General features: G+C 30.6%; 1 protein-coding gene across 1 annotated transcript in view; it reads right to left on the bottom strand.

Annotated features, from left to right (window-relative positions):
* Positions 1 to 27,636, bottom strand: part of CSMD1 (CUB and Sushi multiple domains 1) — a 2,669,009-nt gene that overhangs the window by 230,989 nt on the left and 2,410,384 nt on the right. The window contains 2 exon segments of the mRNA XM_074287957.1: positions 20,056 to 20,244; positions 26,302 to 26,448. Coding sequence (XP_074144058.1) covers positions 20,056 to 20,244; positions 26,302 to 26,448 — 336 coding nt within the window.

Raw genomic sequence — 27,636 nt, 5'->3', positions numbered from 1 at the left:
ACAGTGATAACTGAATTTGCAAAATATATTACCAAATGGGAACTATATCTTGGATACTTATCCCACCAAAAATAAATAAATAAATAAATGTTGAATAATTCCAAGGACCTGATGCTTTGTGAATGGGAAGCATGGAGTATTACAGTCTATTTGAAAAATGAATGGTCCAGATCTTCAAAAAGGCAAGGATTTTATTTAGCATACTATGCAATTTAAACATGTATATTATTTAGAATGTAATGCAATTAAGAAGAGGGAAAAAGATATTAATACAATATATGATTAGAAAAGGAAGTAGAATGACTTATCAAAAATGAGGGTGAATTGATGCACAGCTTTCCTGCAGTATTGGCTCACTTGAAATGTCATGAGGGTGAGAGGAAGACCTCCAGAACACTGTAATCCTTGTCAAAGATTTGTGAGGACATGAATTAAATTCACACCTATTTAAAATCCATATCATTAGAGGTAATGCCCATTACTACACTATAATAGATAGTTTCACATAATGAAAAATACAGTGGAAATAGGATTTTATAAAACCTAGTAGCTTCTACTCTATAGGACCATGGGTTTTGAAACATAATGCTCAAAGAACAAATATTGGGGTTCTGTTCAAGAATATCTTACCCAGAAAAGTCAGGTACAATCCTGAATTTTAAAAAATAAAAAATAAAAAAAATAAGACATTTGGTGAACTAAAAGACTTTCAAATATCTGTAGAAAAAAAAAACAAAAAAATTATTCTAATTTTAATTTTCATATGAAAATAGTATCTGTTGGGGCAGCTAGGTGGCACAGTGGATAGAGCACCAGCCTTGAATTCAGGAGGACCAGAGTTCATATCTGGTCTCAGACACTTAACACTTACTAGCTGTGTGACCCTGGGCAAGTCACTTAATCCCAGCCTCAGAAAAAAAAAAAAAAAAAAGAAAGAAAGAAAGAAAGAAAGAAAGAAAGAAAGAAAGAAAGAAAGAAAGAAAGAAAGAAAGAAAGAAAGAAAGAAAGAAAGAAAGAAAGAAAGAAAGAAAGAAAGAAAGAAAGAAAGAAAGAAAAAAAAATAGTATCTGTTCTTAAAACAGTCATCATCACTAAGGTAGTTTGAAAGAAAGGTTGGAAGAAGTGAACATATAGGAACTCCCATCATTTGGGGAATGGTTGAACAAGTTTTGGTATATAGTTGTGATTGGAATACTTCTCTGTTACAAGAAATAATGAGCTCAGTGACTAGAAAATCATGGAAAGATTTACATAAAATGTTGAAAGAAATGTACAAAATCAGGAGAATACTATATACAGTAATAATAATATTGTATTAAAAATGAGCATGTCATAAGTCATTTTATTACAAATACATGAATTAAATGTGTGTGTATGTTTGTGTGTGTATGTAATGGTAGTCATCTCTAGGAAGTCCATAGCAGGGAGGAAGGAAGAAAATTCCAGGAAAAAATTTACATGATAACTTTATTGTATATTCAGAAGGAATAGCAAGTTATGCATGATAGATTTGCAATTTCATAGGCAATCATCTTTTTTTTTTTAAATAATACTATGTTATGGAAATGCTTGCTTTATTTCACAAATTTGAATTTTAAAAAGTCACAAAAATAGAAAATACATGATTTAATATGTGATTTGAGATATGCGATTTGAGATATCTTGACTAGAGTCATTGCTCTTTCCATTGTATTATATGGTATTGTTCTTTAATCAGATGTTGTCACAAATAGTTACAATGAAAACAAATAAGTTTCTGTTAGCCGCTTTTCATCTACAATATTCCTTTTCTCCTTTTTATCCATCTACATCTCTTCTCTCAATTCATTTCACAACAATCCTAATTCCAATGTTTGCCATTTTTCATCTGAAATAAACTCCTGATCTTCCTGAATCTAATCTCTTCCTTCTTCAATTCATCCTACCACAATTGACAAATTGATATTTCTAAAACATCAGTTGGTCCAGGATACTTTTCTGATTAGGAAGTTTCAGGGACTCCCTATTTTCACTAGGATAAAATTAAACATTTGTTTTTTCTGGAATATTTCTATAATCTACTCCTTTCTAAATATCTAATATGATTTATCATTTCTCCTACTCATTTACATTCCAGCCAAACTTACCTCCTTGCTATTCAAATTATATGTCCTTCCAAAAACTACCTGTATGATTTAACAATATAGATGTCCCCATGCCTAATGTCCTTTTCTTCTTCATGTTTCCATATATTCAAGGCTCAGCTTGAAAATTATCTCCTACAAGAATCCATTCTTTATTTACTCAGATTCACTGAGATATACTCATCTTATAATCACTTTGTATTTATTTTGTATATAAATTTTATATTTATTTAATTTGTGTAAGTATTGTTTCCCCAATAATTAAATGAAAAATTTTTGAGAAAAGATGTTACATTTTTATCTTTGTTTTCCCAGTTCCTATTAAAATGTCTAGTACTTTGTGAGCACTTGATAAGTCCAATCTTCCTTTTTTGTTGTCTATTAAAGTGAAAATTCTCCCAAAAACCTTTGATACTTTCATATTATTTCTATTCTTATGTCTCCTTAAATTCATATATAACTTACAAAAATATTTCACTTTCTTCTCAGCAAACACCTCACTGGAAATTTATGTTCTTACTCTTTCCTCTTCCCTTCTAAAGAATTCAAGTTTTAAATAAGATAAAGCTAGGAGTTTCCCTTCAAAATAAGCTAAAATCATTTCTCATTCCAATAATTATTTCAAATAAAACTTAAAAAGATGAATTATTGATGGCAGGATTTAATGTTTATGTTCCTTGTTCTATAATATTTTATGGACACTTTCCCATCTCAAGTCAAAGATGATGTCATGTTTATATCTTAGATATTACACACAGTATCCTAATGATAGCAATTGGTGTGTGTGTGTGTGTGTGTGTGTGTGTGTGTGTGTGTCTGTGTCTGTGTCTGTGTACCTTATACTTACTGGGGACATTTGTATGCTCCTTAAAAGCAGACAGATATCATTTCATTTTTGTATTTTTGTCCAGTGTGTAACACTGCAATTGGTACATAGTAGACAGTTTGAGTTATTAATTTGTCCTACACCTCACAGAAAAAAAAAAAAAAAAACATTCTAGAATATTTTGCATTGGAAAATTATTTCACTGTACCATGTCAGTTGTCATAAAGTTGTGGTGATCATTTAACTTTTAATGTTAAGATTTAACAACATTTGCAATGAAAATATGCTGAATTTTTTTTTAATCCCTTCATCTGGGAATTTTTATGTCCTTTTTAATGTCTGCTCCCAAATAATATCATGACATAACCTTTGTATTAAATGGGCATAAATGAATTTTCTTTAATTTACCCTTAAGTAAAAGGATATTTATAAAAGTGAATTATCTCCTTTCTTTTTTACCATGTGACATGATTTGTTATTTTGTTTTGTATTTTCCCTCCCCTTCACATTAATCTACATCTTTTTTTTAATGTTTTAACTCTGTAATTAAAAAAAGAAAATAATATGGATAAAATATAATGAAAGGATTTAAGAACGGTACACTCCTTGCAACACAGGGATTTAAAACATATAGGGTACATTACTTCCATGTTGATTCCCCTGCCAGTATTAAAGAAATCTGAAATGGAATGAGTAGTGGGGAAAAGGGGATGCCTCTTAGAATTTACTGGAAAAGAGATATTTTAATTATGTCATCTACTAATTTAACCAACACAAGGCATTTGAAAGCAATTAGCAATCTTAAATCTGATCCCCTGTCTCAAAGCAAAAACACAGCACCAGAACTCAGAAATACAAATCTTGACAGCTTTTCATTAATTTTAATTATCATCAGACATGTACTGTTGAAAGCATACCTATGAAATTAACACATTTTTGAATATAGAATATACTGACTTTTTGTTAGTTTCTCTTTTTTTTGTTTTCATAGTTTTGTATTTCCTTCCTTCTTTTCTCCCTCCCTCCATCGCTTCATTCCTTCCTTCCTTCTTTCCTCCTTTCTTCTTTCATTTCTTTTCCTCCTTCCTTTCTTTTTTGATTTTTTTTTTTGTAAGTAACATGGAACAGAAAAAATATCCTAAGGGCCATTTCATGTTAGTGTCATCATGATCAAAGGATTTTAGAAGAAAAAAAAAGTGTTCTAAGTATTTCCTTTTCATGCTAAATTAAAAGATTATCAAAATAATTTCACAAGTTTCATTCTAAAAATACTTTGAGTTTCATTTAAAGATCATCTTATTTTGCATGGACAGTAAATGGCAAATTGGTAGATAGGAAAATGTCTAGAGCACTGGGGAAAACAATTAACAAAAGTGCTTCTTATCTTCAATTTCAGTGCAGACACAGGATTCTTAGATTCAAATTAGCAGAATAGTTTTTGATAAAGTAGTATTACTGAATATCTATTTATATCATCTTTTTAGACTTCAGCTTTCTACATAAATATATATATATGATATGATATATATATATATATACACACACACATATATATACACACACACATATATATACATATATATATATATATATATATATATATATATATAATTTTTAAGAATTCACAAAAAACTCAAATCAAAGTACAAAAAACCCTTTCAAATCTACAGCCCCTAAATATTTTCCCTATCAAGAAAAGAGAGGACAAGGTTAAAAGTAATACAGTTTGAACTAAAAGACTAAAAGTAAAAATCAGAATCAAAATTTCACTTACGTATTCATAATCAGGAATTAATGATTATGTCCTAGGCAGTATACTGAATGTGAACTAAATAAGATTCTACCTTCTAGGAGTATGAATAACATTTATCCCTCTACCAGAAAAATCTTCTGTGATTGTGTTATTCCTATACAAAAATTTAATGGCTCCCCTTTGTATGCTGATTCAAATCTAAATTTCCTAGTTTGAAATTGCAGGCTTTCCACTGCTAATATATCCATACCTTTTCTGACTTAACTCATTCTAGGTCCTCTACATACACTACACTCTAGTCAAGCTGGAAGATTCCGGCCCCTTCTTACCTGTATTGTATGTAGCATTTTCTCATGTCTCTTTCTACACCAAATTCCCTAATGTTCCAATGTTCTCCAAGGAGTTAACTCAAATCCTCTCAGGCAGTAATCCTTCTTCTATCTCTGCAAACTAAAATGGCACTTGATTTGAACTGCTCTCATGCAAATATTCTGACTTGTAAATTTTATATCTCTGATATTATATGCTTGATAAGTGAAAGGTCTGTTTCATTTCTTTTTTGTATGTACCCTAAACTCCAGAGTATGCTATGCACACATTATGAGAGTTGAAAGGTTCTAATCCAATCTCCTCAGTTTACAGATAAGAAAAAAAAGTGATTGTGAGGTTTAAGTGACTTGTCCAAGGTCACAAAGGTATAAAGTTGAGCACCTTGGATTCCCACTTAGGTTTAATGACTTTAATATCTGAGTTCTTTTCACCACCTCAGCCTTAAAGGGATAGATAAAATGGTCTTGGAAAACCCAAGGAAACTGTTTTTAATGACCATTATTTGTTTTCATATATATTGTATTGATGTCTATGATTGTACTAGTTATTTCAACTCTGCCCTCTTCAAAGTAAACTTCTCTTATGATGACGAAAAATAAAGGCAAAATTGAACTGCATCTGTAGCATAATGTTATGCCCTAGTAGTCTTTTACCTGTCTAATGTGAAGAGTAAAGTTATATTTAATCATCTGTTGACTTCAAGGATTTTCTTGTTTGTTTTTTTTTCTCAATTTTTAAATTCCCTTTAGTGGAATTTTTGGAAACACAGTGTATAACTTCTCTGGTTCTGCTTATTTTGTTCCAAGTCTGTCAAAGCAAATAACAAGATTTTTCCCTTCACCAACTTAAAGCTTAAATGTATCTTTTCAGTCCTGGATGCAGCTCCAAATTTCCAGCAATATTTCAAAACACAAGCCATAGATTGTGTGGGTTGTATTCCTGGTAGAAGTGTCATTCTTCTTCATGGGGTCACATATACAAATTCTATACAAACAGTCCCCAGATATATAACACAAATAATAAACATAAAGTTAATGCTATTTTATATACATGGGGCAGGGTATTTTATCAAGGAAATACAATTTGAGCTGGGTTTCTAAGAGTACAGGTTAGGCAGAAGGCAAGAAATTTTTTTCCCAGTGGACAAAATAGCCTAAGAAAAAAAACAAAAAGCAAGATAACACAAACCATCTTCACAGAATAGAGTGAAGGCTTGATTTCTTTCCTGGAAGGAAATAACATCTCCTTTACAAAAGGGTGAAGGGAGAAGAGGCAAGAGATGTCTATTCGGTTTCCCTTCTAGTTGCACAATTACAACCTTAAGCAACATGTAGTGGGACAGACCTTGCTGAATCAGTTTTTCAGCTTTTAATTTCCTTGTCCTCTACCCTGTCTAGTTGTCACAATTTTTTTGAAAACAACTGTCAGTCACCTCAGTGCCTAAGTTCATTCTTCAATATCAATTAGTAACAACCAGTGTGAATATATGCAGGTACACCCCCTCCCTCAGCCTGATATTCTCTTCTATCTCTAGCTTCACTTTTCCACCAGAGATTGAAATTTTCTCAGGCATTGAACATTTCTTGGGTATTGTCCACCACAATGATTCTTTAATAAAATAGCACATAGGGCAGCTAAGTGGCACAGTAGATAGAGCACCAGCCCTGAATTCAGGAGGACCTGAGTTCAAATCTGGCCTCAAACACATTTCTCAGCTGTATGACCCTGGGCAAGTCACTTAACCCCAATGGCCTCAGCAATAAATAAATAAATGAGTGAATGAATGAAAAAACAAACAAATTAATTAATTAAATAAAACAGCCTATTCTTCAGTGTTGATTGGCACTTTACATTTCTTAACATAGGCATTTTACTATAGATATTCCTTATTGACTTAGGAGTCATTGTCAAAGCATTACCTGCTAAATTGGAAAATTCTGCCCTGGCTCTCCTGCTTCTTTTCCTTCTCTTAGACTATACAACAAAATACTCAGAGAGGGCCTAACCTGTTAGTTTCTTTGGGCAAAACTGACTACTAGGTGGCTGACAAGATCATTTTTCAACATTAGGCAAATAAACTTCAAGCTTCTGGATTTTCATTTGTTAAAGGAAGTATTAAGATGGTAATTCCTAAATCACCTCCATGTGCTGATGATTCCTGAACAAAAACAATTACAAAACAAAACAAAGAAAAAAATATGGCAACTTTGGCTTTGCTCTTTGTCCATGAGGGCAGATTTCTGCCAATCACTACAAATATTAATACTTTGAATTTTAATAAATTCTGCATTTTTCCACACACTAGTTCTAATTAGCATTCATCATGATTCAGTTTCAAAGTGAAAGGAGACTGCTTTGGGGTATTCAGGAATGTTAACATAAATAAGAAAGATACATTGTGCTAATTAATGAGTAATTGCTGGAAATTGGGCAATGGGAATTGGAATTAATTTGCACAAATTTTTCACTTTAGAAAAAGGAAAATATATATGATTACCTTTATTCCCCATATGGAAATATTTATTTAAAGGTTGTTTTTTTTTTCCCTTGATTTTTAACATTCATTTTTATGATCTCTTCTCTTTCTTTTCCTAAAATGGTTTTCTTTGCCACTTATTCTTCCCTCTGATTCTAAATTAATTTTTTTTGTTTTATTTTTTATGATTTGTTTTATTTTTTCTGGTTATACATGTATATTAACTTTTTAAAATACACATTTCTTCATGAATCATGATAGGAGAGAAAAATCAGAACAAAAGAGAAAAAACAAGAGAGGAAAAAAAAAAAACAGGAAAAAAAAGTGAACATAGCATGTGTTAATTAACACTCAATCTCCATAGTTCTTCCTCTAGATGCAGATGGTATTTCCTATCATGAAGTTTATTGGAATTACCTTGGATCACTGAACCACTGAGAAGAACTAAGTTTTTTATAGTTAATCATCACACAATCTTACTGTTACTGTATAAGATGTGTTCCTCATTCTGCTTGTTTCTGTCAGCATGTTCATGTAAATCTTTCTAGAGCTTTCTAAAATCAGCTTGTTCATCATTTTTATAGAATAATAATAATACCCCATTACTTTCATATACTATAACTTATTCAACCATTCCGAAAATGATGGACATTTACTCATTTTTTAAATTCTTTGCCATCATAAAAAGCTGTTAACCAACATGTTTGCACATATAGGTCCTTTTCCCTCCTTTATGATTTCCCTGGGAGGCAGACCTAGTAGTAGTACTGCTAGGTCAAAGGGTATGCAAAGTTTGATAGCCCTTGTTTACACAGTATTGGAATTAACTATTCTTTCAATGTTTGGTAAAATTTACTTGTAAATTCATTAGGCACTGGAGTTTTTTTCTTAGAGAATTCATTAATGGTTTGTTCGATTTCTTTTTTGAAAATGGGATTATTTAAGTAATATATTTCCTCTTTTGTTAATCTGAGCAATTTATATTTTGGAAATATTTATCCATTTCAGTTAACTTATCAGATTTGCTACCATACAGCAAATTTTGGGGGTCACAAAAGCTCCTAATTATTTCTTAATTTCTTTTTCTTTAGTGGCAAATTTACTCTTTTAATTTTTGATGCTAGTAATTTGATTTTTTCTTTCCTTTTTTAAGCAAAGTGAGCAAAGATTTATCTTTTTTTTTTTTTTTTTTTTTTGGTTTTTCATAAAACCAACTCTTTGTTTTATTTATTAGTTTAATAGTTTTTTTTTTTTTAGTTTCAATTTTATTAATATCTCCTTAAATTTTCAAATTTTCAAATTTGGTATTTAATTGAAGGGTTTTAATTTGTTATTTTTCTAGGATTTTTTAGTTGTATGTCCAATTCATTGATCTCTTCTTTTTATATTTTATTCATGTAACTATTTAGAGATATAAAATTTCTCCTAAGAACTGCTTTGCTTGCATCCCATAGGCTTTGGTATATTGTCTCATTATGATCAGTTTTTGGATGAAATTATTGTTTCTGTGATTTTTTGTATGACCCACTCATTATTTGGATTTATATTATTTAATTTGCAATTCATTTTAGCCTATCTTTCCCTGACACTTTATTGAATATAATTTTGAAAAGGAAGAATTTACTATTTCTGACTTTCTATATTTGATTGTGAGGTTTTTATGCCAATTTTTTGTAGGTGTCATGTGCTGCTGAGAAAAAGATATATTCTTTTCTGTCCCTATTCAATTTTCTCCAGAGATATAACATATCTAATTTTCTAGGACTCCATTAACCTTCCTAGTTTTTTATGGTTTATTTTGTTATTAGATTTGTCTTATTCTGAGGGAGGGGAGGGGCTTGAGGTTCCTCACTAATATAGATTTGCTGTCTATTTCTTCCTGAAACTGCTCTACAACTTCATGCATATCATTTAGTAGTGTTACTATTTCATTGTTTATTGTAACTTTTAACAAGATGTACTTTCCTTCCTTATGGCTCTTTTTGTTTTAGATGAATTTTTGTTTATGCTTTATCTAAGATGAGAATTGCTACCCCTGATTTTTTTGTTGTTGTTGTTGCTTCAGCTGAAGCATAATTCTGCTCTATCCTTCTATCCTTATTCTGTATGTATCTCTGTTTCAAATGTGTATCTTATAAACAAAAAAATTGTAGGTGTCTGTTTTTAATCCACTCTGCTATTCACTTCTGTTTTATAAGAGAATTCATCCCATTCACATTTACAGTTATGATTACCAGCTCTGTATTTCCCTCCATCCCATTTTCTTCCCAGTATATACTTTTGTTCTCTTTTTCCACCTTTAGTAGTGTTTTGTTTTTAACCCACCTCAATCTCTACCTGCCCTACCCTCTAGCATGCCTTCCCCATTCTCTTATCCCTTTATCCTAATGTTTCTGTCCTCCTTTCATTCAGCCCCTCCCTTTTCTTTCCCCTTTCTCCTCCTACTTTTTTTATAGGGTAAAATAAATTTCTATACCCAAGTGAATGATTAAATTATTCCCTCTCTGAATCAAAACTGATGATATTAACTTTCGAACTATGCTCATCCCTCTCCCTTATTTCCCTCTATTGTAATATGTCTTTTGTGAATCTTTAATTGATTTCTTCATTGGATCATTTTGCATTTGGCTAATTGTATATTTTAAGGAATTATTTTCTTCAATTTTTCCTTCTTTTTCCAAGCTGCTAACTCTGTCTTACATGCCTCTCATTTCTTTTCTCATTTGTTTCCCCTTATACCTCTCTTATTTGCCTTTCAAAAACTTTTATGAGTACTTCCAAGAAGCCTTTATGGACTTAGACCAATTCATATCATTCTTTAAGATTTCTTCTGTGGCCAAATTCTCATCTGAGTTAGTGTTTTGATCTTCCCTGTCACCATAGTAGCTTTCTGTGGTTAAGGTTCTTTTCTGTTCCATGTTCATTTTCTTTCCTTTCTCTTTTTGTATTTCTTTTATGAAATTTAAGTCCAAATTCTGCTTCTTGGGTAAAACTAATTCTGTTCCAAGCTTCCTGTGCTGATGATGTTTATGGAACTATGTGTAGAAGAATTGCATATTTTTAACATATATTGGATTAGTTGCTATCTAGGAGCAGGAGTAGGGAAAGGGAAAAATTTTGGAACACAGTTTTGCAAGGGAGAATGAAAACACCACTTAAAATATATTCTGTATTCTTTGTTCACTTTCTCTCTACTGAGAGGAGAAAAATACATTTGCCTGTCCTCTGGACTGTTTTTAGTTATTTGTTTACTCATGGTTTAGCTTCCTTTCTTTTACATTGCTGTAAAACTAATTTCTATAGACATCAAAGATGTTTTGAGCACAAACTTGTGTATGGGCATCAGGCTAAATATTAGAATCTGCTAAGTAAGCTCTATTAATACAATTTACAACTAGATTTTGTCTTTAAATATATATTTTAAACTTTAATTTACATGTTTTAAATCATTTATATTTCAAGAATTCTATTCATATTCATGCACAATTAAGCATGTAAAAGAATAATGTAAACTTATGCTTTAAATATGTGAAAAATGCTCACCTATGCACTTGCACAGTTTGTTATTAAGCAAAACACAAGCCAAAAAAATTTCAAATACATTAACTGATGATACATGCTCAGCATATTTTTTGGAGTTTTTTCATTACTCTAATAAAAATCTGTTTGTTTGTTTTTTAAAGAAAAGTGATTGTATCTTCCTATTGGGTAAATATATTTGGCTCTAAAAAGAGAAGTCTAAAAATTTTGCAACTTGTGGGAAAGACCATTTTTTCCAATTCTTTATTGCCTGTAAAAAACTAGCCAAGTTTAAATGAATAACAGTCAAAGTAAAAGCTAAAAGCATATAAAAGACACTGAGAATAATAGCATTAAAATGAATAGCTCCTTGGATCTTATTCTTACTTTAAAATGGGAAGCTCAAGAGTGATGCAGCTGAAATGTACCAATTTAACTGGATCTTTCAGATACTACTAAAATTTTCAGTTCTAATTCAGGGTTATCCTTGAGATGAATAGGATTAGTGTATTGATAATGAAAACAGCTGCTTGGCACAGTTTCTTGCTTTGAGGCAGGAAATGAAGCCTGAAGGAGACAAAACATGTCTGTCTGTACAGAAGATAGGAAGCAATGGAGATACTTTGAAGGAAATAATTTGAAAGGTCAACAGAGGACAAAGTTTTATGTTAATAATAAAATATTTTTTTTTTTTACTGTATGGTATCATTTATATAATTCTATAAATTGTATTATATTTCTTTAATCCAAAGAGGAATTTTCAATATATTAAAAATAATAACTATATATTAAATATATCATATATATAAATACTTTATGGAGAGAGAGAATGTATATATACACATACATATGATTTTAATAGATAATGAAAGTATATTTAAGAAAAGAAAGCTGATCTATACCATCATTCAACTTCTTAATAGATATTTATTGAGTACTAGCCAAGATACTATTTTTAGAGCCTTAGGTACTATCAAGATAAATGCAACATAATTTTTGCTTCAGTGAGTCTAAAATAAGTCAATCATCAAACATTAATTAATTTCCTACTATAGGCCAGACAACAAATTTGGCAATGGGGATAAAAAAATAAAAGTCCTTGCATTTTAGAAGCTAACATTCTGCTGGTGTAGAATGATTATGCTGCATATATACATATATATATATACCTCTTTCACTTATTATCAACCTAACAATGAAAAAGTTTTTTTTTAATTTCTCTGAGCCTGTTTTCTCACCTATAAAATGAGAACATTATGCTATTTTCATCTAACATTCTTTGCAACTGTAAATCTTATGATGCTAGTTAGTTCAGAACAATTTAAACTGTTAAGTTATTATAGCATGCATATAATATGTGAATATGTACATATACAAATATATATGCATATTATCCTTATCAAATTATATTTATATTTATAATGTGGTAGATTATTTTATATTATCCCAAAAATCTTTTAAACAATCTTTTAAAAGTCTTACCAAAAAATGTAGTTTAAATAATGAATACAATGAAATTTTGCTATTATTATTACTTATTATAATTACATAATTACTAAGTAATTATACTATTAGTTTCAAATTAACTTCAATGAAACTGGTTTGTATTGATTCTCTAAACTTAATTAAAAGGTCTTTACAGTATAAATCACTGATATTTTCATATTGGGTTGTGTCTCTTGAAAATCCTGATAATCTTTTTTCCTTTCATCCTCACCTATTCATGCAATCCATTCTGCTATTAATTAAATTTGTATTCATTTTTAGAAATTGTCAAAACCTTATTTAATTATAGTCATGTAATTTAAGATAAAATATTTAAAATAAAATTTTACAGTCTCATATTTGATAAAGGACATTTTTTAAATGTCATTTGAGAAGGGAAAAAATCTATAAATTATTGGAATTGAAATGCTACAGTGTAAGAATTATTGATGTGATAGAGTTTTAGAAACCATTTAGAAATAGAACAAATGTAAATTAGAACTTTATGAACAAATAAAAAATTGCTGTCAACATCAGAATATTCTATTCTGTGCATAGTTTCAGTAAGAAGGCTTCTTAATAAAATGAAAAGGATATATGCCAGAAGAATGAGGCTAGAATTCTGGCTGTGATAATTTTGATCAATGTGCCTTGGTCAAGCTATTAAAGCCCAGATGCAGCAAGATGACATAGCAGCAAGGTGGGTAAAATGCTATATAGTGAGTTACTAAGACTTAAATTGCAATCTGACTTTAGACATTTACATGTGTGAATGTGGGTGAATCATTTAGCTTGTGTCTACCCTTGCTGAATATATTCCAATATGAAAAATTATTTCTGAATAGGGAAATAATAATATTTGTCTATCTCACAGAACTATTATAAATCTCAGATTTTAAAATGTCATCAAAGGATTTTGAAAATTCCAAAATATGTTTTAAGTGCCATTATGATTAATATTGCTTAATAAGATCACAGGGACTGATATCAGGCCAATTTGGGTTTTGAAGGACAAGTCATTTCCCCTCCCTGAGACTCAGTTTCCTCATTTATTAACCAAAGTGATTAGAATTGATGATTCCCTAAGCTCTGGTGCAATTCTAAAAAAATAAAAATAAAAATAAAAAAATAACAAACTTGTGGACTCTAAATAATCAGAAAATCATGGGGAACTTTTATTATCCATTCAATTAATACATTCCTACTATACAAGATAAAGAAGTGTACCAAGGACTTTGAATATACAAAAAAGAAGTTTAAGTCAGTGTTTTTGATCTCCAAAAACTTTCAAACTAGCTTTTAACCAAACAGAAATACATATTCAAAACCAAGGAATCATTCAAGTCATTCAGTGTACAATATGGAGGAAGAGTGAAGAAATCTGCCTGGCTAACATCTTCTGGACTATTGGATGATGAAATTAAGATGGGTATGGAGTCAGATTTTAGAAGACTAAATGTGTTAATAATAGAGAGGATCAATATAATGTCATAATAGCTAGTATTTATATAGAGCTTACTATGTATCAGGAATGTTGCTAAATGCTTAACAAACATTATTTCATTTAATCTTCACAACAAATTTGGGTGTGAGATGCTTTTATTATCCTCAATCTACAGATGAGAAAACTGAGACAAATGCAAGTGAAGTGAATTTCCTGATTTTCACAGCTAGTGAGACTCTAAGGATGGATTTGATGACTCCAAAGCCCTTAACTTTAGTCACTATGCCACACTATGCTGCTTTCATTTTCCCTATTTTTAGCTTTGAAACCATGCAGGAAATATATATTCTTTATTATCATGTCTTCAACTATTTTTTTTCTATTTTCCCTTCAATACACATAAAATAGTGAGTGACTGCTATTTAGCAAAATCCTAAGGAGTTCAGATAACCAAGGATCAACTTTAAAACTAAACCAAACAGAAAGCAGTTCAAAAAGTAGCTAGGTTTAGTAAAAAGAACACTGAATAACAAACTAGGAAATCCAGCTTCTATAACTAATATAGTTACTAATTAGATTAGAAGGCTAGATTCTGATAGTGTATAGATCTCTGGGTTTATATAAAGACCTTACTCTAAATCTTACTTCAGCCACTTATTATGTATGTGATCCATGACAAGTCATGACCTCTCTCAGCCTCAGCTTCTTTAGATGAAAATGTAATAATAATAGTTCCGACCTCATACATTTTGTTTTAAGAATTAAATAACACATGGAAAGCATTTTTTAAACTTCAAAGTGCTACACAAGTGCAAACTGTTGTTGTTTGCTGTTGTTTTTTATATAACCTTTGACAATTGCCTTCTCTATAAATTTGAGAGACTTGGTCATGAAAGCTTCTTTCCAGTTTTATGAGAGAATAACCAAATAATATTAACACCTTAATTAAATGGGTAACAAATTGCTCACAGAGGGAGCTGTGAGTTTTTTCTAAGAGATTAGTAATACCAGCATGATTTATAATTGAGTAACAAAACACAATGGGAATTATTTTCCATTCAGAAACCCCAGAAGAGAAATCATAATTTATTAAATGGATGGGAATTTTGATTGATTCTAAAAATCACTGTCTCATATATCCTCACTTTCAAGTGAGGATCATAAAGTTGTCATCACAATTAGGTAACTTTTTATAGACAGATTTTTTTAAAATTAGGAAGTAATTTATTTTTGTTTTTCATATTAACTATAGAGAGTCGTCACAAAGAAATATTTGCATTTCAATCTCAAAAAAAGCATAAAGTCCTTCATTCTTGTATATGCTTTGTTTTGCCTAAAGAATGTGAATAAACATTGTTCTCTATCTCTGTCTTTATCTGTCTAGTTGTCTCTGTATATGAAAAGCTGACTAACTGTAATGGCAACTTTAGCAAAAAGAAACAAATATTTATTGTGTGCCTTTTATATGATAGACAATATGCTAAATATTTTACAAATGTCTCATTTTATTTTAATATTTTATATGTGTTAGAAAGATTTTGTTCATCTATTGATAGCCTCATAGTATCTTTTTTAAAAAAAATAATTTATTCTTAATACAAAATTGCTTTATTAATCATGTTGGGACAAAAAAATCAGAGCAAAGGGGGAAAACTATGGGAGAGATTAAAAAAAAACAACAACAACAATGAAAAAAGAAGTGAACATAGCATGGGTTGGTTTACATTCAATGTCCATTTTTTAAAAATCTGGATGCAGATGGCATTTTCTGTCCAAAATCTATTGGGACTGCTTTGGAACACTGAAAAGAACTAAGTCTTTCATAGTTGATCATCACATATTCTTGCTGTTATTCTTGGTTCTGCTTGTTTTGCTCAGCATAAGTTCTTGTAAATCTTTCCAGGCTTTTCTAAAATCAGCTTATTCATCATTTTTTATAGAACAATAATATTCTATTACATTCATACCACAACATGTTCAGCCATTCCCCAATTGATGGGCATCTACTCGTATCTTTGCTATCACAAAAAAGAGCTGCTACAAACATTTTTGAACATGTAGTTCATTTTCCTTCCATTATGATTTGGAATATAGACCCATTAATGACATTGCTGGATCAAAGGGTAAACACAGTTTGATAGCCCTTTATACATAATTCCAAATTGTTCTCCAGAATGAATGGATAATTTCACAACTCCACCAACAATGCATTGTACTCCAGTTTCCCCACATCCTCTCCAACACTCCAGTTTCCCCACATCCTCTCCAACATTTTCATTATCTTTTCCTGTCATCATAACAAATCTGAGAGGTACAAAATGGTACCTTGGAGATGTTTTAAATTGCCTTTCTCTAATCAATAGTGATTTAGAGCATTTTCTCCCATGACTATGGATAGCTTTAATTTCATCATCTGAAAATTGGCTGTTCATATTCTTTAATCATTTATCCATTGAGGAATGATTTGTTTTCTTATAAATTTGACACAGTTCTTTATATATTTTAGAAAATGAAACCTTTATCAGAAACACTGGTTGTAAAGATATTTTTCCAGCTTTGTATTTCCTTTTAATCTTGTTTCTGTTGGTTTAGTTTGTGCAAAACCTTTTTAATTTAATGTAATCAAAGTTATCTATTTTGCCTTTTATAATGTTCTCTAGACCTTCTTTGGGAACAAATTCTTCCCTTCTCCAAAGATCTGATAGGTAAATTATCCCTTAATCCCCTAATTTTTTTATGGTATCATCCTTTATGCCCAAATCATGTAACCATTTTGATGTCATTTTGGTATAGAGTGTGAACTATAAGTCTATGCTAAGTTTCTGACATGTTATTTTCTATTTTCCCAGCAATTTTTGTCAAATGGTGAGTTCTTATTCTAGAAGTTGGAGCTTTGAGTTAATATTATTAAATATTAGGTTGCTACAGGCCTTCATTATTGTGTCATGTGTATCTAATCTATTCCACTGATCGATCACTCTTTTTTCCTAGCCAATATCAAATTGTTTTGATGAGTGCTGCTTTATAATATAGTTTTGGTCCCTGTAGAATCTTTGCCAAGAAAACCCAAAACATGACCAAAAAAAATCATTGAAGTAAAGAATAAAATCCTCCACCAAATGTAAATGTTAAAATTATACTAAATCCAAGCTCATTTTGAGTTGATTTTAGCATCAATAAATAATTACCATGACATATATGATCTCAAATTCCTGTTGTCATACATCTTATCATATATTAACATATAATAATTTTATGGTTTTATAAAACTTTTCAGTTATAGTATCTAATTTGATATTGACAACCAGTTCATATTGGGAAGAGTAGTCATTCTTGAGTCAGAAGACCTGGAATCAAATCTTGCCTATGACATTTACCAGTTTCTATTTTCTACTCTTTAAATAACTTTTATAATGTTATGGAGAAGGCTAGATCACTTCTGAGGTTTCTTCCAGTTCTACACCAATGATGCTATGAACACCCCTATGAAATAGGGTAGATAAGTACTAAGATTTCATCTTACAGATGGGAAAGGGATATTTAAAGAAGAAAAGAGATGACAAATTTGGAAAATTAGAAGCTGGAACATAGACCAGGTTCTCTGGCTCCTAAACAAAGACTCTTTTTACTCCAACATTCTGCCTTTTTAAGATGATGAAGGTTAATATATGTGTGTATGTGTGTGTGTAGTATATATCTATTCATACTATGTATATAATATATACATAAATATAAACACACACATTCAAATAGCATAGGATAAGATGAATAAGATGGGTTAGAGTAGATGAGATTGGACTTATGATTTTGTTGATATTAGGAAACATAATAAAGAAATTTTAAACAAAGTAGATTGACACCTTTGAGAAAACATTTAGACTTCCTTTGAAAACTGCTTAGAGGTCACTGAAAGATTAAGTAATTTGTCTACATTCTCCCTGATACTAAGTGTCATATTGGATTTGAAAATAGGTTTTTCTGACTCTAAAGCTAGTGATTTAATGACTATTCTTCACTATCTTCAATTATCAATCATGCCAAAGTCAACAAAAAGATTACTATCACAAAACAATTGAGAGAAAACAGACATATAAAGAAAAATTATCTATTCAAAATAACAAAAACACATAATATTTCTAATTGAAAAGTGCATTTAAAAAAAAAACCCTCTATCTTTCAAGGACTGGGTAGGATAGCAGTAGAGTTTGGAGTAAATAGAATGAGTATTTATATAGTATCTATTATGTGCTACTATGTACTTTACTAATATCTCATTTGATTCTCAGAACTTTACTGTTATTCACACTTTACATTAGGAAACTGAGGCAAATAGAGGTAAAGTGACAGTCAGTCAGTCAGTGTCTGGGTCTAGTGTCCATATATTTGCATAATCTTGACTTTAGGCCCAGAAGTTTTTCCACTCTGCAACCTAATTATATCTATTATGCCACCAAATTGCTCCTAACAGTAAAAGAAGAAATCCCATTAACTTCATCTTGTCAGAAACAATACTATAAAATATATGTTCATTAAGTATACTATACTAATATAACAGAATCTAGTGCATAATTAAAAAAAGAAAATAATAGAAAAGAAAAACAAATACATTCTAAAGGCATCAGCTTAAATAGCTAATTCTCAAAGATTCAAGAATTTTAATTTATTTAATGAATATACAATGGATAAATATACAAGTACATACTGTGAAAAACAGCAAATTCTATGAAACAAATTAACTAACCACAAAAAACACTTTATTTGAGAACTTAATTTTCATTTAGATGATGAATAGAGATGCTCATATTAGAGAATAATTTATTGGACTACATGAAATTATTTCTAAAGAAGCCAAGATTATTCATTAAAAATGTTAGAATTAGTTTAGAGGGACTGAAAATTCTAATAAAGAAAAGACTTTGTTCAGTTGAAAAATATGTTTTAGCTGTCAAAAACAATGTTAAGCATGAACTCAATGAAAAAAAATATTTTTTTAATTATTAAATGTAATTTATAAATGAAAAATAAAACAAATCTATACAACATCAAAGGGAATGTTCAATTTTCTTTTTTATTCAGGATACATCAATAACAAACATCATTTATAAGAACAGGTTTTGTGTGCTCAGAGGAATTTTTCATGTACTCAATAATAATATTTCTCAAGAATCTAAAGTATTATTTTAGATCAAATTCTAGCTTTGTCTTCCCTCCCTAAATCCACTGATCTTTCAAACTTCTATTTCCCCATTTCCACTAAGAGTACAATTGTCTGTCTCAGGATTACAATCTCGGTGTCTTCCTTGACTCTTCATCTTCCTTAACTTCTCTTACCCACAACACATCAATTCTATTCTATTCTACTACTTCCTGTACTTATATATAACCCAATTTAAATTCTTATCACTATCTCTATCACTCTTATCACCTCTATCTAGAGGAATAACTCTAGTCTCTTTGATTATTCTCTTTCCTCTCTCTAATCCATTTTCCACCCAGACAAAATAATTGTTCTTAAACACAGGTCTCACCACATCATTCCTCTATTCAATAATCTCCAGTGGTCCTCTAATAATTCTAGGACAAAATATAAGTTTTCTGGAGTAGCAGTTGAAGGACTTTTCAATCTGCCTCCTATTTACTTTTTGAGACTTATTTCATATTAATTTCCTTCATTCTATAGTGCAGCCAGAATGAATGAATAGATTTTTACCAACTTTGGCATTTCATCTCTTACTTCCATGCCTTTACACATGATACTTTCCAACTTGGAAATGTGCTCCCTCTTCTTTTCTATAACTTAAAAATCTTTATCTTCCTTCAAAGCACAAACCAAGAACTCATTCATAAAGCCTTTCTTTATCCTTCCTCCAGTGCCAATGCAAATTATCCTTAGTTATCTTGTGTACACTTATCTATTTACTGTTATATATGCCAATGACTTTTCTTTTCTTTGGGTTCCAAGCACACACTATCTGCTGAGTAAATGTGTTGCTACACTTATATATTTTTCTCAGTTAAATCTTTGGCTATTGCTTATTAAGTTTTATTTTGCAGAAAACATAAGTAAAAGAAAGGAGTGAAGAAGGAAAGATTTCTTACCCTGGCAGAGTGGAGTGAGAGAATCCCATTGATACATGCCATTTGGGCTGCGTCTGCAAGTTGCATTACTGTGGCCAATCATTCTATGTCCAGGCTTACAGAAATAATGGACCTGACTTCCAACTGGTCCCCTGGTCCTATTCACAATTCCTCCATTCTTAAGGGTCTGGGTCAAACTGCAATATGGAGCTATAGGAAAAGGAAGGGGGGAAAGAGGGAGAGAGAGAATATTTTAAAACATCACTAAGGAAATAAAGTAGAGATAAACCATGAGTAATGTCAAACAGTACATTAAAATGTCTGCCAGGAGAAACTTATAAAACAATCTCAAATAGGAGGCAAAAATTAAATCAATATGTTGATTTAACAACTTGGATTATCTGGGGTAGGAAAAGAGTTGAACTCTTTGAAGTGGAAAGCTAATATTTTGGCCTGAAATTTTAAAAATATGATTGTGTTACTGATTTTTTTCAAGGCTGATTATCCACTTTATTGAGATTACCAATAAAAATATAAGTTCTTAAGATACTACTTGAGATATCTTATTTGAAACATGATTTCTGAACCAGGTAAACAAAATAGAAATGAACTTTTTTTAATTATTCAAAGAGAATAACAGAAAAATTTGAAAATTTGAAATCAGCAATAAAGTCAATTAATGAATTCACTAGCTAAGAAAATTTTGTGATTTGTATCCCAAATGCAATAACCTGAGGTTTTAAGATTTGATGATTGGAGAAAGAATTTCTATCAAGAATGTCTAATTCAAAGAAATATGCATGTTTAGCAAGACAAAAATATTATTATACTCTATTACTCTCTTTATGGAATAGCTTTGAAAAACATGAAGGAAAAAACATGTTTGAACCTATGTAGAAAATACAAGTTGAATATCAGAATTAATTTCAACTTTCAAACTTATACATGAGAACTTTTACATAAAATATTTATAGATAGAGAATTTTTATATGTTTAGTAGAGTTAATTTATTTGAAATTAACATTTTATGACCTACAGAATTTCCCTTTGGTTTATACTTTAAAAGACATATCCATAAGCATATGCTAAATACTAATTTTTTTTCTCTGAATAACAAAAACAAATAGAATCAAGTGATGATTTTTAAATATGGGTGTGTTTACAGGCAGAAAGGAAAGAACAGGTTTACAGAGAGAGACTAAATATCGATGAGAAATTGGAGATGTTAATGGCAACCTCAGAAGATTGCCATAAGAAAAACACTTTTATGACACCAAAACACTAAAAATATGAATTCTCATTTTTTTCACTCTAATGGGATGAGGCTTTGTATATGTTCATGTGTGTGTGTTTATCCAATCACAAAATCTATTTCAAGACTCTAAGATCAAAGTTATGAAAATTAAAACCAGAAGGAAAAATCTTGAAATAAGATCAAAGACTTTAGATTTGGAAGTGATTTTAGAGATCATCTAGTCCAATTCCCTCATTTTTATAAAAGAGAAAACAGAAGCCAAAGGAGTTAATTTACTTGGTCATAGGCATAAAGATGTCAAATAATAGATTAGAAGCTAAAGGAGAGCTCTTTACTACTTATTACCTAAATGGTTTTGGGAAAGCCAATTAACCTCTATGTGCTTCAAATCCTTTCCTGCTGCAAAATGAGAAGGTTGGTTGGATTACAGGAGATAAAACCTATGATCTATTTCAATGTACTTATTTCAAAGATAAAGATATGAGAGTCCCCAAAAAGTTAAGTGATTGCCTCAAAATCAAGGAGGTATTAAATAACAAACCTAGAGTCTGAAGTCAGCTTCTCTGAGTCCAGACCCAGCTCTTGTTTCCCTGTCTGCTAGACAGGAGATTCCTAAACAGATCCTCTGATACCATATCAATATGATATCTTGCAGATTACATTTATCTTCCAACTGGAACATAAAGTGTTGTATCCTATTTTTTTTTTGATACATAAAATCAACAATTAACTAAATATAAGTTGTTGAAGTTCAGTTGTATTTGAATCTCTGTGACTCCATTTGGGGATTTTTTGGTAAAAATATTAGAGTACTTTTTCATTTCCTTTTCTAGTTCACTTTTTTTTTAGATGAATAACTGGGCAGAGTTAATGATTGGGCCAGGGTCATATAGCTAGTAAACATCTAAGGCCAGATTTGAATTCACAAAGATCAGTCTTAGTAATTACAGGTTCAAGCTTTCTATCCCACTTTGCCATGTAGCTACATTTACATATTATTATAAGTTCAATTGCTATTTCAGTCATTGCCATAGCAAAAATATGAATGAAATCTATGCAAACACCCCCCATATATATATATATATGCATTGTACACATATATGTTTGTGTATAAACTTATAGGATGGGGCAGGAAGCAATGCATTATTCATTTTTACATCAATATAATTTGCTAGTACATATGTCATTTTCATAATAACTTTGCTTTTTTCTGCTTTTGGTTAAAGGTGATGAGATTCCTAAAGAAACAAAAGCATTTGATGGTGATAGCTAATGGCTAGGAGAAACATTCAGGGACAGAGAAAGAAACCCTTTCAAAAAAAAAAAAAACAATTCAATAAAAACAATTCAATAAGAGCTGATTATCAGAGATAGATAGTAGTTAGATAAAGCAGGAAAAAATAGAAAGTATAAATATCTAGAAGCAGAGAAAATAGAAACAGAAAATAGGTGGAAAATTTAGGAGGTTAATGCAAAAGATTTTATTTATGTAATAGATGCATTTACTGCCTTTTTCAAAAATTTTCAAAATGGGCATATGAATATTTTGTTGAGACAACTATAATAGCTAACATTTATGCTTTATGGTTATAAAGTACTCTACACATATCACATTGGTTCTGCTTTCCTTTTCAACAGAAACAAAGAATCCATTTGTATAGACTAATTTTTTTAAACAACAGATTTTTAAAACAAATGTTTCCTTGTTGAAAATAATAATCCAATACAAATCTGTACTAAACTGAAGAAAGCTTCCCTTGACTGGAAATTGGAAAAGATAGCCAGCTTAGTTCTATTACCTAAATTATAATTTTAATAGGGTGATATTCCCCAAAGTCTTAAAAGGCAAGTGAAATCCCAGAATTCTAGAAGTGGACAGGACCTAAGACAGAAGCCATACAATATAGATGGCCAGGAAAATTTGGATTCAAATCCTACCACAGATAATTATTATATGACCTGGGTAAAAATGTATGTATATATATATATATATATATATATATATATATTTTATATTTTACATATTTATTGTATATCAACATGTATGTTTATAGTATATGTGAATATCAGCATATATAATGTATGCATATTATATACAGTAAGGTACATCTCTGTATATAATCCAGCACACATACATTTTATTTATATTTATATATATGTATTTATATGTATTTGTATATGTATATGTATATATACATACATACATGCCCCTATTGTTGACTTATTTTAAGAAATTTCTACAACTACTCCAAACTTTAGTGACTACTACTCTCAGTGAGTAGCCATCACACATTAAGGCAAAACCCTGCATCAGCAAAAAGATTAGCCCTTGCTAGAGGCTCAGTTAATTGTTAGCATTTTTTTTTTTTAGCAGTAAAGGATTTATAAATTAAGATGTATATATGTATATATATTTTTAGACATAATACTGATCTTGGCCTGGGGCTGGGGAACAGTATGAGCTACTAAGTAGAGGATATTGATTATGCCCCAGGCCTAGATTTCCAGTTGAATGAGATTACTTATATGGGAGTTGTCTGGAAGGGATCCCCAGGAAAGTTTTGAGAGCAAGGAACAACCTTCCCCCAAAGGAGACACAGTTTACATCAGGACCCTCCCCAAAGGTACACTTAACAGACTTTAGTATCTTATAAACATAAATTTAATATGCGCTGGGAAATCAGAAAATTAGCATGAATCTATTTATTGTGATATTAACTTTATTTTGGTGGTCTGGAATGAAACCCATAATATCTCTGAGGTATGCTTGTATATAACACAAAAATAATATACAAATGTATGAGTGGTTGGATGAAAATATACAAACTTTCCTTATAACTACTCTTAAATTGACTTGCTTCTTCACCTTGCAATTTGGTAAAATGTTATTAACCTCAAAAAACAATATGCACATGGAGTTTTGTTTTTAGAAAATTGTACATATAGTTAAATGATTATACAGTAGTTTATTATGTGGAGATAAAATTTTTACATGTACAAGATCTGAATGTTATATCTCTACACACATGGCTATGACTGAGTTGTACGGTATATTGTCTACAATAAATTATTATGAAGATAAATATGCTCAAATTTATGCACTTATAGATATGTATAAATATATACACATATGTATACATGCATGCAAAAATATAAATATGGAGGTGCAATTACCTAAACATGTATTTTTACTATTCTTTAAATTTTATCTTAATGGATTTGTAAATGAAGGAAATTTGCCCAAGCTTCACTCTGGCAAACTGGTTGACTGGCCAATTTAAAGGGGCGAGGTAAGGTTGGAAAAAATTCATTAAGTTTACTTAGGAGAAAACCTGCTGATTTAATAACAATTGTCAGGACATCAATAGCCTTTTCAAAAACCTGGTGTTTTTCCTTTTCATGTCCTGGACCACCCACAGAAAAACTCAAACCTTGTTATTGACACAGACTAATGCATTCAGTTCCCCCTTTGCTAATGTGGGCTGCCTTTAATTACAGGTGAAGCAAGCTTTACCAACAAGTGAAGGAAACCTACCCTTTAAAGACACACTGTCCTCTCAAGAAAAAGAAATGTAAGTTAAAAGGAATATTTTTGAGACAACTTTCTGGGGTCATACATTATTGTTCAGGTTTTAAATCTTACTTCTGTGCTGCAAATATCAAAATGTGTCCTTTTCCCTAGCAAGAATATCTTTCTAATACAACACAATTGTTTTAGGTATGGGTCAGATCCCACTAACAGCACCCTTAGGGGAATAATCTGCCATAAATGTATTGATTAAGCTAATTAACATATACAACAGGTAAAGGATGGATGAAATGATTCACAGGATACATAGCAGAAGCTTAATCTTCTTTCATATTGCTCCATGTTCTGGGATTTTAAGGAACAAATGATATATTAAAGGGGTAAAAAGTGTTCAAAAATGTGCATAGTAAAAAAAAAAACAAAACAAAACAAAAAAACTAAACATAAATAAGTTTAATTTCTTGATCACTGCACCATTAGCTCTTAGAGAATTAAGTACAAAGTTCAGATATTCTCCCTAATAGCAGCATGACTTTGTGGAAAGAATTCTGATTGGGAGTGGAGAGACCTTGCATTAAATTGTGAATTCATGTAACTGAGAGCAAGTTATTTAACCTTTTGGAGTCTCATTTTCTTCTATAAAATTATAGGAAGATATCAATAATAAAGGCTTATATCTCCATATAATTTTAGATACATTGCTTCATTTGATCATTTTGAAAATCCTGTGAGTTACAAGTTGTTCCTATTTTAAAGATAAGGAAACTAAATTTAGAAGAGGTTAAGTGACTTTACCTTGTGAGGAATTTGGTAGATCAGTAAACAGAGGATCAGATTTGGAGTCAGCAAATCCTTCCCCAGACAAGCTATGTGACTCTGGATAAGTCATTTAACCTTTTTCTGTCTCAGTTTTCTCACCTGATAAGTGGTGATATTGACAGCACCTACTTCACAGAATTATTGAGAGAACATAACTACTCTGCAAATTTTAAAGTATTATTTGTTTATTAGCTATTATTATCTTCCTTCTCCCCTTCTCCTTCTCCTCATAATCACCATAATTATCATTTCATGATTATACAACTAGTGTTAGAAACATGATTTTGATTAGATTTTTCTGATTCCAGATTTAGCTAATCTTTTCATTTTATTAAACTATGCTATCTCTGCAATACCTACTTCCGAGGGGTGTTGTAAAGCTCAATAAGGTATGGTTTATGTAAAGCAGTGTGCAAAATTTATATATATATACTTCTTAAAATAATATGCATATTTCTAAAAGCAAATTAAATAGCCATCAAAGAACAATGCCTATGTGTTGCTAACATACTTTTTTTAGGTAACAAAACTATTCTTGCCATTTTCATGACATGGATGATGTTTACCTTCAAAATTTAGAGGTAAAATCAAATAGATAAAACCATTCAAGATCTTATAATAGAAAGATTTTTCATTAAATTAATTTGAAATAAAGTTTACTAACCTGAGTAACGGATCTTGAATCCTTTCTTACTAGTTGCATGATCAGTTGACCAGCGAAAATATAACTGATGACTTTTACTTGTATAGTTTGATTGTTCAGTATGATTTCCACTTAAAAGTACTAACAAAGGACTTTGCCCAGAAGAACCTAGGTAAAAAGAGAATAAATAAGCATTGATCATACAATCAGCAAACATTTATAAAGTGCTGTCAATACATTGAAAACTGTACTAGATAGTGGGAAGAGTAGAAAAGTTATTGTTCTTACTTTCATGAATCTTATAGTATTTTTAAAGAATTTTAAAAATCAATACATATAATAACAATTAATATCTTAATGGAATGAGTGGAATTTAAAATAAACTTTAAAGAACAGACACAAATTCATCAAAAGAAGGAGAGATTAGGCATTTCAGCCATGGGAAACTGAATATAGGCATAAGGTTGAGATAGCAGGAGTTCCCTGCTGATGAAATCACAGATACTTTAAAAAGTGAAGCACATGTAATATAGGAACAGTGACACATGAATATATACCTCACAGGTCCTATTTTAAAAAAAAAATTTCATCAAGAAGAGTAGGAGGATAGAGAATTGTATACATAAATAACTAAATGTCAAGAAAAGTATGATAGATAAATCCTTAGAAGAGGTCAAGATAAAGTACTATTGAACCATAGAAGTCACAATACAGTTTCTAAATCACAATTGTATTGGGAAGTTCATTAGCAGAAAGTATAAGATTGAAAGAATAATTTTGAAACCAGGCTATGGAAATTAAATTTCTGACCCAGAACTATCCAGGGGAGCACAGAAGGGGGTAAAAAACCTTGACAAGTCATATGAAGTGAAGTGAAGATTATTAATCTGAAGAAGAGATGATTTGACAGGAGAATGGGGGAATAGAAGTAAAAGGATATATAATTTTCAAATTAGTGGTAACAGAGTTTAGATACAGTCTGTTTGTATCTGGAGCTCAGAATTAGAAACAATGGTCAGAAATCACAAAGAAACATATTTGGATTAGGTCTAAGGAAAATCTTCCTAAAGTTATCCAAAAGTAGAACTTGCTGTCCCTAGAAAAGGTAGGTTTCTCCTCACATAAGTTCTTAAAGCAAAGGCTCTATAATCACTCATCAGGTATACTGTAACTGAGACTCTGAATTATGTAAAGGTCAGATAGGCATAGATGCCTCTGAAGTGCATTAGGATTTCTAGAATTCTGATAATTTTTTTTCCTCCACAAAAAGAGCTGTTGAAATATGTATAGAGGCAAGTCTAGACAGATAGCATGGTAATACTAAAAAATGAGAACCATGGAAAAGTTAGAAAATAT

Source organism: Sminthopsis crassicaudata, chromosome 2 (genome assembly GCF_048593235.1).
Source record: "Sminthopsis crassicaudata isolate SCR6 chromosome 2, ASM4859323v1, whole genome shotgun sequence".
Classification (NCBI taxonomy): domain Eukaryota; kingdom Metazoa; phylum Chordata; class Mammalia; order Dasyuromorphia; family Dasyuridae; genus Sminthopsis; species Sminthopsis crassicaudata.
This window is presented reverse-complemented; position numbering and strand designations above follow the sequence as displayed.